Source organism: Ailuropoda melanoleuca, chromosome 4 (genome assembly GCF_002007445.2).
Source record: "Ailuropoda melanoleuca isolate Jingjing chromosome 4, ASM200744v2, whole genome shotgun sequence".
NCBI classification, from domain to species: Eukaryota; Metazoa; Chordata; class Mammalia; order Carnivora; family Ursidae; genus Ailuropoda; species Ailuropoda melanoleuca.
In genome coordinates, this window is record NC_048221.1 from 29,396,121 (window position 1) to 29,408,661 (window position 12,541).

Consider the following 12,541-nt stretch of genomic DNA (forward strand, 5'->3'; position numbering starts at 1 on the left):
TGGGAATCTGTTTTCTCATCTATAAAATAAAAGGCTTTGACTAGCCCAGTGGGCTTAACTTTCCTTAGTGGAAACAGGTTTGAGGAGTTGGTGAATGCTTTGGACTCGTGAGTCCAGAAAAATGCACATGTCCCTCCCCACCTCGACATTTGCAAACAATTTCGAGGGGTTCCTGGATTCCATGGAACCTTCTGTGGACTCAGGCTGAGCATTCCTGGACTTGCCACTTCTAACACTAATATCCTGGTCTACATCCTAGTACTATGATTCCGGGTCAGCTCTATAGATGAAAGCCAGAGTAAGTAACTGGGTCAAAAGGACGAAGAAAGCAAGCATGCTTACTGTGTTCTTGCTGGCCTTGGTAGGAGTGTGTGCCTGTGTGCTTGTCTCCAGGTGTTCTCACATTATTCCACTGATGACATACCAGGGGCTTAGAGAGGTTGAACGTTTGGCTGAGGTCACACAGCTTTCGGAAGGGATTACGAAATTAACCAGTATGGCATGAAATGTATTGGGCGTCTCTGTGCTGGGCTCAGGGCTATAGGGTAGTGAACAGAATATAGGTTTCTATGCCCATGGGGTTTTTTAGTCCAGTGTGGGAGACAGAAGCCAAAATTTCTGTTAATTCTTCTCTCTTTCCCTCCTTGGTGATGAAGTTTAGTGGACAGGCGGCTGGGGTAGTGAATGAAGGAAGATGGGCAGTCAGAAAAGGGCTCTCTGAGGAGGACGTGGCACGTATGTAAGGAAGGAGGAAGCCTGTTGAAGAGCTCGGCAGTGGGGAGTGTTCTAGGCAGGGAGAAAGCCCTCCAATGGAGGAAAGAGTGGTTTATCCAGTGGATTGAAATTTGGCCCCGATGCTGGGGCAAAGTGGATGAGGGGAAAGGTAGCAACAGAAGAGGAGGTGGGCAGAAGCCAGATCACATGAATCTTTGTAGGCTGTGTTACAGAGTTCTGATTTTATTGTAAGCAGTGTGGAGTGACGGAAGCATTTGAAGCCAGCAAATCTAACTTACATTCTGAAAATACTGTCTGCCTGGTACAGAGTCAATGGCTGAGAAGTAAGAAGAAATGTCTTCATTACCTCAGTGGTACTCAAAGGGATTGGTACCACCATTTGGGATATATCAGAAATTTGGGGGGACATTTGTGGTTGACGAAATAATGGTGCTGGGCTCTGCTGGTATTGAATGGCCGGGGCCCAGGGATACTACACATCATCAGTGAATGAGATACTCCTTCCCAGTGAGGAGTCATCCTGCATCTCAGCCGACTTCTGAATATTCCCACTGGGTATGAATGGAGGTGGAGAAGTTTGTTTATAATGAACTGAGACTAGATCTTAAATCTTTTTTACGTATTCTTAAAAAGAAAACCACAGGCATCAAATGGTGTCACTTGTTCCCAAACCAGTGCCCAGGACATAATCTAACTGCAATTTCAACTTCCCCCAGAAATGTAGTCTCAACGGGTCGGTCAGAAAGTTTTTTGGTCAGGGCTGGTGAGCATGCCACTTGGACCCTCACCATCCCCCAAAGAGAGATGGGGTCATCTGCATGATAAGACCCCCCACTTTTCCCTCTAAAGGAAAGCCATCTGCCTAAAACAATCCTTTCCTTTTGCCGACAATTTTTTGCCCCATCCTTCTTCTACAGAAACCTCGGTGTTTGTACATCTCCTTGGAGCTCCTTCCACTTACAGATGGGATCCTGCCAGATTCATGAATCATTTAATAAGCCAATTAGATCTTTAAACTTCACTCCGTTGAATTTTTGTAATTTGGAGCAATATACACTCAACGTATTTTTGGCACTTTTCCAGGGAAATTGAGGAAACTTTGTCACCAAGACTTGTGGGCAGTTTGAAGAAATCAGCTTACTGACATTTAAGCTTCGGAGCTTCTCCCCTCTACGGTGGGTTTTGTGGCTGTGACCTTCGGAGTGGTTCCCTGTATGGGAACAAGGACAGCGTTTCTTCTTTAGGTCTTCTAGGGCAGCTGTTCCTGAATCTTAACATTTTGAAGTTATTTTATTATTAATTAATTCCTTTTTATTTTTCCTTCATATTATGTCATTGTACTGATTTTTAAATTGTTGGGTGGATTGGTTTGTTAAATTATCTAAGAATTTCACTTCAGGATAGGAGGGGTATTGCAAATCTTTGCTTTAAAGGGTGTCTGGGTCTGAGGGTGTGGAGAACCCCTGCTCTATGTGCTGCAGGGTGCACTACTGGTAACCCAGATTGAAAGAGGAGAAATGGAGGCTTGGGGAAGTTGAGGGACTTGCCCAAGGTCACACAGTCAATGGAGAGTACAGCCTGTGGATTCAAACCCGAAGCTGGACCTTTCAGTACTTGGCAATGCTGCCTCTTGGGACGTGGGGACACAGCTCTCTGGAGCTCCTTGAGACGGGGAGTGCTTACCCGTCCGAGCTCCTTGTCCTCCAAGGCCAGGACCCCCGTGCTCTCTGTGAACAGCTTCACCTTCACAGCAGGCAGTGCGTGGGTCGTCGAGAAGTCACCCTGGGTGCCCCAGCTGCAGACAGAATCAGAAAGGTCAGCACGGAGCCCTCTGACTTGACAATGCTAAACTCAGCTGCCTTCTTCCAGAGTAGGGGGAATGCAGGGTTAACCCGAGGCAGCACTGGCTGTCACACCCCCCCTCCCCTTGCCTCCCCTCCAAAGCTGCCAGAGTGACAAAAAGTGTTAATTAACTTGTTAGGCAAATGCAAGACAGATGCTCAGAAAGTTGCCACGGGTCTTCACAGAGCACTACAAGGAACCCCTTGGAATTAGCATGAAATCGAGTTGTTGAGAACTTTTCCCCATGCGTTTGCTATCCTTACAAACTATTTCAGCGTCACCGCAAATATTTTCTTGTATCCTTTGGATCCCTAGGTCTCGGAAACTGCAGTTCTAGTTTTTGAGACAGGGCTTCATTTGGTCAGAGCCAACATCTGACTTTAAAATGCAATGTCAGTACTAATGGGGAGGTGGGGGGGGGCCCATTTCTTCTGGCGTTCAAAGATGAGTTGAATAGAGGAATGGATGGAGCTCAAAGGAATGGAAGGTAGAAGGAGAAGTGGGAAACGCCCTTCCCCACTGGTCTGTAGGAATCTGAGTCTTAGATCTCCTCAGAGCAGAGCCTGGCTTAACTAGCATCTGGCTGGGGTGCCAGGCGGGGCTGACATGAGCCATGGATGGTTCCCTCAGATGGGGCCTTTTCCTCTACTCATCATTGTTATCACAGAGCCCTACCACCTACTCTGTACCTGAAGTCAGTGCGATCTTCCAGAAGTGTCCAACTGGATTGCACTGAGCCCCCAGGGTGCAATCCAGACCCCTAGGTGTAGTCTCCCACTCACCTGCTCCAGCGTCACGGGCCTCCTGACTGTGCCACCTCAGGGCCCTTGCTTGCATGCTTCCCTCTGTTGGCAATGCTTCTCCCCACCTGGCTACCTCTTCAGAGCTCAGCTTCAATAACACTTTCCCATCCCTTCGTCTCCCAGTCTAAATGTGGTCCAGTGTTAAACTCCCTGGAACATACTGTTTAATTCTCTGTCCTAGCAATCACAGGATTTGTAATTATTTATTTTTGTGTGATTTTTCAATAGCCGAATCTTCTGACTGGGTGTTTTTTGCTTATGTTGCATACTTAGCATAGTGCTTAGCACACGGAAGACACTTAAGAAATATTTGGTGAATAAATAAGTGATGCTAAATATACATTCTTTTATAGAACTAGGAAACAGGAATAGATGTAATTTTGTATAGAGGGTTTTTTTTTTCATTTAGCCTTATATGATGGCAATGTCCATACTGTAAAATATTCATTAAAATATTATTTTTAATGACCCTATAATATAATTCCTTCTAGGTACATCACAATTTATTTAACCATCCTTCTATTATTGAATGTGGCTGGACATGATTTGTAAAACTTCATCTTTGATTATTTCCTTGGGAACTATCAATAAACGTTATGCTGCTCTTACAATGCTGCAGGAATTCTGTTCATCAATGAACACTTTCAAGTCTTGGGACACCGATTCCCAAAATGCTTTCCACAAAGGTGGCAACCATTATCCCAGCATCTGGGAATGAGTGCCAGTCACAGTGCTTCATGCCCTATTCGCTTTTTCTTCTGGCTTACTTTGTCTTTGGTGTTTTCATGGGGATTTCTTTGACTAATAGCAGGCTTGAATATATTATTCTGGGTTTGTTGGTTGTATTTCTTCTTTTGTGAATGATAGAAATGCCTTCTAGTCTCCATGTTGCACTCAAATAAATCCTGTAGACTAAACTCAGAGACATGAGGAACTTAGAGAAAGCTGACAAGACAGCACCAGAAAAGTGGAGGTAAGGAGGAGCCCGGATTGGGAGCTAAGGGATAAAAGTCATTGAGGAAACCCAATAGTGATAACTGAGAAAGGGAGAAGACAGGCAAAAGGACAAGAGACAGAACAAGAAGCAACAGATTCCAAACACAACAGCATAATGTTAGATTTACAGATAGAAGCTCCTAATTTTGGTCCTTAGCTACTGCAGAAAGCTCCCAAGACAGGGAATCAATTTACTAGCAAAGGCAACATGACAAGGTATAGGGTTTTGAATCAGAAATCTTTACTTCAAGTCCTGGTTAGTCACTTATGAACTGTAGGACTTGGGGCAAGTAATTAATGTCCCTGTACCTAAATAAAAATAAGATAAAGATAAATAAACAAAAGTAAGGATAAAAAAATTAAAAGTAAATAGTAACAGGCTTGAAAGAGCATGAGACCCAACAAATTTTGGCTACTTTACCTCCCCAAAATAAGGATATGTAAGATATAGTCTAGTAACTGTGATGATCACTTCTATTTTGTGTTATGCATTCAACACATAGTAAGACATTAATGACATTGCCCTCCTCCTTGACAACGTAAGTAGTAAAATAGTTATTATCATCCCCATTTCACAGATGAGAAAACTGAGAAGAAACTCAAGATCTTGCCCATTTTATTCCAGTGAAATTTGGTCAAGCTGGCTAGAACCCAAATCCCTTAATCCCCATGTTGCAGCTTTCCCTGCTAATACTGTCATAATTATCAATAACACACATTATTAATAATTAGCAATATTGGCAAAAACATGATCATTAATTTATTCTTTGTGATGAATTGTGCTGTTAATCTCTTTGGGCATTTATCATGATTGGTCATGGAGATGAGGAAGATTCCTTCTGGAAATCAAGAGTTCTGGAATGAGTTGCATCAACACCAAGCCACAACAAGGCCTTGATCTCAGTACCCCAGGAGTCCCCCACACTGTATCCCTATGATACTGTTGTTGGGACTGGTTTGTAGGGTTTTTCCAGCCTGCTCAGCAGGCACTAACTCAGTCTGCCTGGACCCCTGCTGCTACCCAAGGATGCTCGGCTCATCAGGCATTCAACATGACTCAGACTGTAGGGAAGAGTGAGGCCTCCACCCTGTCAGCTGGATGGAATTCAAGTCACTGGAGGCTGCCCTGATGACCCAGTCCATTTGAACACTGAGTGGCTTTTCCTTTTCCCCAGATCTGCAGCTGTGCTTTTGGCTTCCCACCATGACCCTTGGCTCACCTCGAGTTTTTAGGTCAGTGCTGAGTCCCAATTTATCCATCAGATTTCAAAATGGCAGCCTGGCAAAAAGTCTCCAANCAACAAGGCCTTGATCTCAGTACCCCAGGAGTCCCCCACACTGTATCCCTATGATACTCTTGTTGGGACTGGTTTGTAGGGTTTTTCCAGCCTGCTCAGCAGGCACTAACTCAGTCTGCCTGGACCCCTGCTGCTACCCAAGGATGCTCGGCTCATCAGGCATTCAACATGACTCAGACTGTAGGGAAGAGTGAGGCTTCCACCCTGTCAGCTGGATGGAATTCAAGTCACTGGAGGCTGCCCTGATGACCCAGTCCATTTGAACACTGAGTGGCTTTTCCTTTTCCCCAGATCTGCAGCTGTGCTTTTGGCTTCCCACCATGATCCTTGGCTCACCTCGAGTTTTTAGGTCAGTGCTGAGTCCCAATTTATCCATCAGATTTCAAAATGGCAGCCTGGCAAAAAGTCTCCAGTCTAATCAGGATGGGCTATGTCATTTTCAAGGCCTGTGCAAAATGAAAATGTGGGTCTTTTTCTTCAAAAAGGAGGGGAAAATGCTACTAAAGCTACTAAAATATAGAGTCTTTTCCTTTTTTGGAGTAGTTCCGCTCAAATGCATGCTCCATTGTTCCATCAAACTTCACTTAACAAACAGGTTCAAGGATAAAATAATTAAGAATTTCAAGATGGCAATGCAGAGCATTAAACCAAATGTAGGTCTGAGCATGGAGCCTGGGTAGTTGCATGAGTCATGAGCCCATGAATAAGGTTCTGAGTTCAATGACACCCAGTCTGTTTAGCTGGGAATGAGGATGGGTGATGCAGTGGAAATTGGCTGTCGCTGGTGTTGACATGAACCTTCACCCTTCACTATAGTCTTTGGACTTTGTAAAAGAACGACTCCTGACTTCTTTTTGTAAATGCTTCCTATTCGTAGAAGACCCAGGGAGATTTAATTATAAGCATTCTTTCCTGTCCTTTTTCCCTTTGAAAAAAAAAGTCATGGAATTGTCCCCTCTTTGTCTTTTTCCAGCCACAGAGAGACCTGACTACAGCTAATGTTTATTCAGAGATTACTGTGTGCTAGGCACAAATTCCTCTCTCGAAAGTGTTACGCAGACAGACATGCATTTTATTTTTTTAAGTCCTCTTGGCCATCCTGTGAGATGCTTAATGATTACTCTCACAGTTACAGACAAGAAACTCGACTCAGACTGGCTATAATGTGTCCAGGGAGCACAGGGAGCAAATGGCAGCCTGACTTCACAACCCAAACTCAGCCATGGCACCATACAGCCTTCCTTTCACGTTCCACCAACTCACTGCTCTGTGTGACTTGATCCAGTTAAAGCAGTTACCTTTGTAAGTCAAAGGGAGAGTTCTGTGTCAGGATTGATGGGACTCTGGGCCACTAGAGCTTCCCAGTTTAGATTTATTTCACATGTTCAATATACTTCACAGAGGGCTACTTACCCTATGGACAACTTAGTCAGTGGTGGAAGCATCAAAAGCCTTAGCCCTTTGGTGGGGCCACACATCATTAACTGAATCTATTTCTCAATGTTGCATTCTTCTCTGCTGATTTCTTTTGCCTTGCTGTGCACTGACTGTGGTTATTAAGATGGATACCTTTTCTTAAAAGTTTCCCAGAACTGAAGTACAATTGCAGTTTGATTTGAAAAGACCAGAGGTTGATAATATTTATTGCAAGCAGCAGTTGGGGAGGTTAACAAACTTCTCTCTGAATACAGGTAGATAAAGTGGGTGAGGTCTCCCTCTTCTGTGACCCCTTCATATCTGCCACTACAATCACACCATTCAGCTAGCTCACAGAAAAGCTAAAAATAGTCACCAATTAGCAAGTGCTGAAAGTTTGCCAGGCCCCTGAGCTGAGTGCTTTTCATGGATTATCTCATTTAATCCTTCTCACTGCTCTATGCGGTATATTCTCTTATTATGCCCACTTTATAAATGGAGAAACTAGGACTTGAGGAGGTTAAGAAACTGGACCAGGGTTTCAGACTATCACAGAGCCATGCTTCAAACACATAGGGTTTCTGACCGCAGAGCCCATGCATGAAACCATAGAGCTTCACTGTCTCTCAGTAACTCATAACACAATATCATAGTGTCGTGTGACAATTTTCTGTGTATCTGGCTCTCTGTCTAGATAATGAACACCTTGGGGGCAGGGAGCATGGCAAAACTTTTTTTTTTTTTTTTTTTGGTTAATCTCCTGCACCAAGCACAGGGCCTGGCACACAACAAATACTTATTTAATGACTAGGAAGAAGTGACAAATTCAGAATAATCATGTCACCAAATTCAGGGGATTGCAGAGAGATGTGACATTTGAGATAACTAAGGGTATGAATGCCTTCTTTAAGCAAACTGAGACCTTTATCTCCTTGGAGATAAGATAATTTTTAGGAGCACAGCAACTCTCTGCAGTGCACGCTGATGCTGGCAGCAGGCAGTGGAGACCCAGCATACCAAGGATGGTTAACTCATGAGGCCAAGGGCTGGAAACAACGTGAATGCCAATGGTATAATGCTGGAAAGTGCCGCCAAGTTATAAAATGGACTATTATCATCATTTCTGGTCTTTCCAGCCAACAGCACACAAACATAGACTCTAGAGATGCAATCACTCAGAGTGGCACCTCCAAATATAGAGGACTGTGTATGGAGACATGTGAGTCCATTCCAAACCAAGTACCTTTTACAAGAGGTTGGGGAATCAATATAGGAATAGTCCAGCTGAGGAATCTACATGCTCTCTGTGGCACTGGGTGAAACTCTGACATCTACTGCTTTAGGGATCATAGCTCTAATTAGTCCTTCATTTCTTTCTTCATTTAGAAAACACCTCCTACATGTCCTACCACGTGCAAGTCACTGTGTTAGGAGCTGCTGTGGATCCAAAGGTGAAGGAGACATCAGTACTTAGGGATATCGTATTTTACCTGCAGAGATGTCATATGCAGAAATGATAACACTTATTAGAGTGAGTTTGAGCCATGCTTTTTACATCTTTAATTGGGGATAAGAAAAATACTGACCCTAGAGGATGGATGGAAGACTAAGCAGAAGGTATGCTATTGTATATACACTGTTCAACTCAATACCCAGCACATGGAAAACACTAAAAAAATGTCTTCCATTGTAGGATTACAGACCAGGGGTTGGTAAACTACGTCCCAGGGGCCAAGTCTGGCCAAATACCTGCTTACATATGGCTGATGGGCTAAGAACAGTTTTTCCATTTTTAAATGACTGAAGATAATCAAAAGAAGAATGTTTTGTGGCACATGAAAATTACATGAAATTCAAATTTTAATGCCCATCAATAAAGTTTTATTAGGACACAGCTATGTTCACCCCTTTACATACCACCCTATGCTATTTTTGCACTTCAAAGGCACAGCAGAGTAGTTACAACAGAGACCATCTGGCCAACAAGCCTAAATTATTTACTTTCTGGTCCGTTATACAAAAAGCATGCTGGCCCCTGACAGATCCAGGGAAATTGCTGGTTCAATCTAATGGGAATACTTTTATTTTCATTAGCAGATCAGAAGGAAGTCTGCTCACTGGAGCACATCCACGAAGATAAACTGTAAACATGCACTTACAAGGACAGCTCAGCTCATGGTGATTCGATTTGCTGCTCTAAATTCTTCATGGAGCTCTCTCCAGCGCTCTCGGTGTATTGGAAAATTGGGGATTGTGTATCATAGCATTTCAGACACGTGGTGCCCAAATGCTGCTTCCAGATCCACTTGAGCTGGCTGACTCATTTAGTCACACTACATCATTATTAGTATCAAATAATAAACAGGGGTAGCAGATAATTCATATTTTGGGGGGGTGGAGATGACTTTTAAAGTCACAGCACATTATTTCTCCAAACCTGTTCCACAGTGCCAGTGCTTTGAAAGTGAGCACTTTGATCTGGGGGAGAAAATAAGAGAGAGGAATATGCTCCGGTGGAGGGAAGGAGAAATCCACCGCCAAGCAACCTTCTACTGTGTGTTTGGAGAGCAGCTGCTTCATCTCAGTCACATCTCTGTTTACTATTTAAAGCCTCTTATTTGCGGAAGCCTCCTCAGACCATATGTTATCAGCAAATGTTGCTAATCAAATACACACAGTAATTTTCATTAGAATTTCCTCCACCCCCCTCCCCCTACGAACAAAAAACAACATTTGCCACAAAGGGAATATACCTCCCAAAATGACAGTAAACATCCACCGCGAACCTCTGACAACAGAGTGATATTTACCAATGCATATGTGAATAAGCCAAGACAACACATCCACTTTAGGCAAATAAGGACCCTTGGAGAATTGGATTTTGTGCAGGTTGGTCTTGGGGGATGATGTCATTAGTTGCCATGGTAATGCTCAGCATAAGGCCATAATTCATGCCATGGATTTGCATTTATTCAAGGTATATGGCTCATGTGAGCTGGGTGTTAAATTGGTGTGGTTCTTAAAATTAACTGTAAGCTTTAACAAGGGAGAATTGTCATTTCAGGGAATGAAAGTGCCTTGGTCCCGTTGCTAAGAGGGAAAGTTAATAATTGCCTGGAGACAACTGCATTAAAATCTTCTGGCCTGCCTTTCAGGCAGACTGCATGATATTCTATGCCAAGCGAATCAATTGTGCCATCACAGTGTGTCTCATAGAAACTAATTGATAGGATGTGATTCGGGGCCTTTAATGTACCAGAAAAGCTAAACTACCTCTTATCTACATAAATGAGACACTTGCTTTGTAGAAATTGGGTTGTCTGAGAGGCGGAGAGATGAAGGCTCCGGTCTGCCTACTTGACATTTGCACAGGAATGTCTCCTCTCCAGGAATCTGAAATCAAATGTATCCAAACCTCAGCTTTAGCTTTCTCCCCTCACATCTTTTCCTCTAAGTCTTGCCCGGCTTAGCCAAAGGAACTGCCAGTCACCCAGACTTCACTCCTGTTTTCTCGTCCCTCGTCCACCCCATCATCAGGTCTTTCATTCCTCCCACATGTATCACACACTGCTACAGAGGAAAATAAATCAGAAGAGGGAGGTTGGAAGTGCCAGGGAGAGGATGGGCCAATGCGGTATTAGCAGATGTGATGGAAGCAGAGGCTTGCAATGTGCTTGAGTGGTGGGGCTTACCCTCCAGTGCCTCTGTCATCACCAGAAGAAGAACCTTCTCCAGTAGCTGTTATCGCGCCAACCTGCATCCAAGATGCAGGAACAGGCCTGAGCCCAACCCACATGGGGAGCCAAGACCAACCGGACCCACATCTTGAAGCAGAGCCACCCAGCTGAGCCTGGCATGAATCAGCTAACCCCCACCAATCTGCAGACGAGTGAAGGAAATAAATGACTATGGTTTTAAGCCACTGAGTCTTCAGACGGTTTGTTACAGAGCAATAGCTAACTGATACAGTGCCTCTGTTTGGTACTTAAATACATCATCCTGGTTCTACTCTATGTCCTGTAGTTTGGTCTGGAGTCGTAAAGTAGAATAGCATATCCTAGAGAAGTTAGGCATATCTTAATAGTCCTTTCGTATTATTAAAAAGTCTATTGCAGTCACTCAATAAACACCTGCCTAATGACCTTGCTGCCTTGGAAAAAGAGTTCCCAGCTNTAGTCCTTTCATATTATTAAAAGTCTATTGCAGTCACTCAATAAACACCTGCCTAATGACCTTGCTGCCTTGGAAAAAGAGTTCCCAGCTCATACGTCCTCAGAAAACAGCCTCCCTGCTTGCCAGTCTCTCCACAGTATGAGAACTGGACTGAGGCCTGATTGTGCTGGCTGAGGCTGCCAAAAGCACGGTCCGGGGCCCCTAATAAGCAAGAGTGTCAACACCTCCCAAGACCAAGGCAGGCAGCCAATGTCTCGTAAACTACTTGTGGTCAAGTGCTCCCAGGGGAAGCCCTTGCCACATCAAAGGTGCCCCCAATCGAGCCTCCCACATGGAAAGCAATGACCATGAAGCCAACCTCAACAGCACTTGAGTGCCCCCAGCATTTGTAGCTCTGACTGAGTGGGCACCCAAGCTGTGGAGGGCACACAGAGGCAGCACTTGAGGGGTACGGGCACAGCCATTCAGAGGTTTGGCTGTCCTCCATGCAGCCAGCCCCATCCTGTGAGACCTCCCAGGTGCCTTTGACAGAGGGGATTATGGGAACTGTTGTTGGTTTTGCTTTCATGGGCTGGATTCCCATCATCCCACAGAGAAGGATCCCTGAGGACACTGTTGTAAGCCATGCCTGTCTCTTCCCCTGGGAATGGCTTGTGGATTTGTTCTTTTTTTCTCTGTTTAACATTTATGAGAAACCACTGGGAGTGGTCATGAATGCCAGGAGTCTCAAAGGGAAATGGTGAACGGGCCAGCTGGCCAAATGCCCCTCAGTGTAGACTGAAGGCTGAAAGAACTGGGGAAATTGCTCTTGAAGCCAAAGGTATGGCATTGGCCCAATCTGGAGCCAGGGAATCGTCCTTCAAAAATGACAAATCCAAGTTGTAGAGAACTATCACCACTGCTCAAGCCACCTGGATCATGTCTACTGACACCATCTCAGTAGGGTGAAAATACCACCTATATTCCCAGTCAAATTTGGCTCTCCTTGCACTGGCCACCAGGGTCCTCCACAGGGCCTAGCTACTCCTACTTTGGGATTCCCACCCACATACTGTTAAGTATGCTAAAGGTACTCCAAACCATCTTGTAAAAAATGTATAAAAAACCGGATGAAAGTTGAAATCAATTGCAATTGACTAGAGGATAGGGGTTAAATTTAAAAGACATTTAATTTAGTGTTATTTTTGATTTTGCAGTTATCTTTATTTAAGAGTTAATCCATTTCCTTTTGAGGTTTCAATAGTTAGCAAGGCTCTTGAACAATATTTGGGCCCAGGC

The 12,541-nt window shown here is 44.2% G+C and overlaps 1 protein-coding gene across 1 annotated transcript in view; it reads right to left on the reverse strand.

Annotated features, from left to right (window-relative positions):
* Positions 1 to 12,541, reverse strand: part of CADPS (calcium dependent secretion activator) — a 499,023-nt gene that overhangs the window by 189,768 nt on the left and 296,714 nt on the right. Inside the window, 1 exon segment of the mRNA XM_034658585.1 lies at positions 2,419 to 2,530. Coding sequence (XP_034514476.1) covers positions 2,419 to 2,530 — 112 coding nt within the window.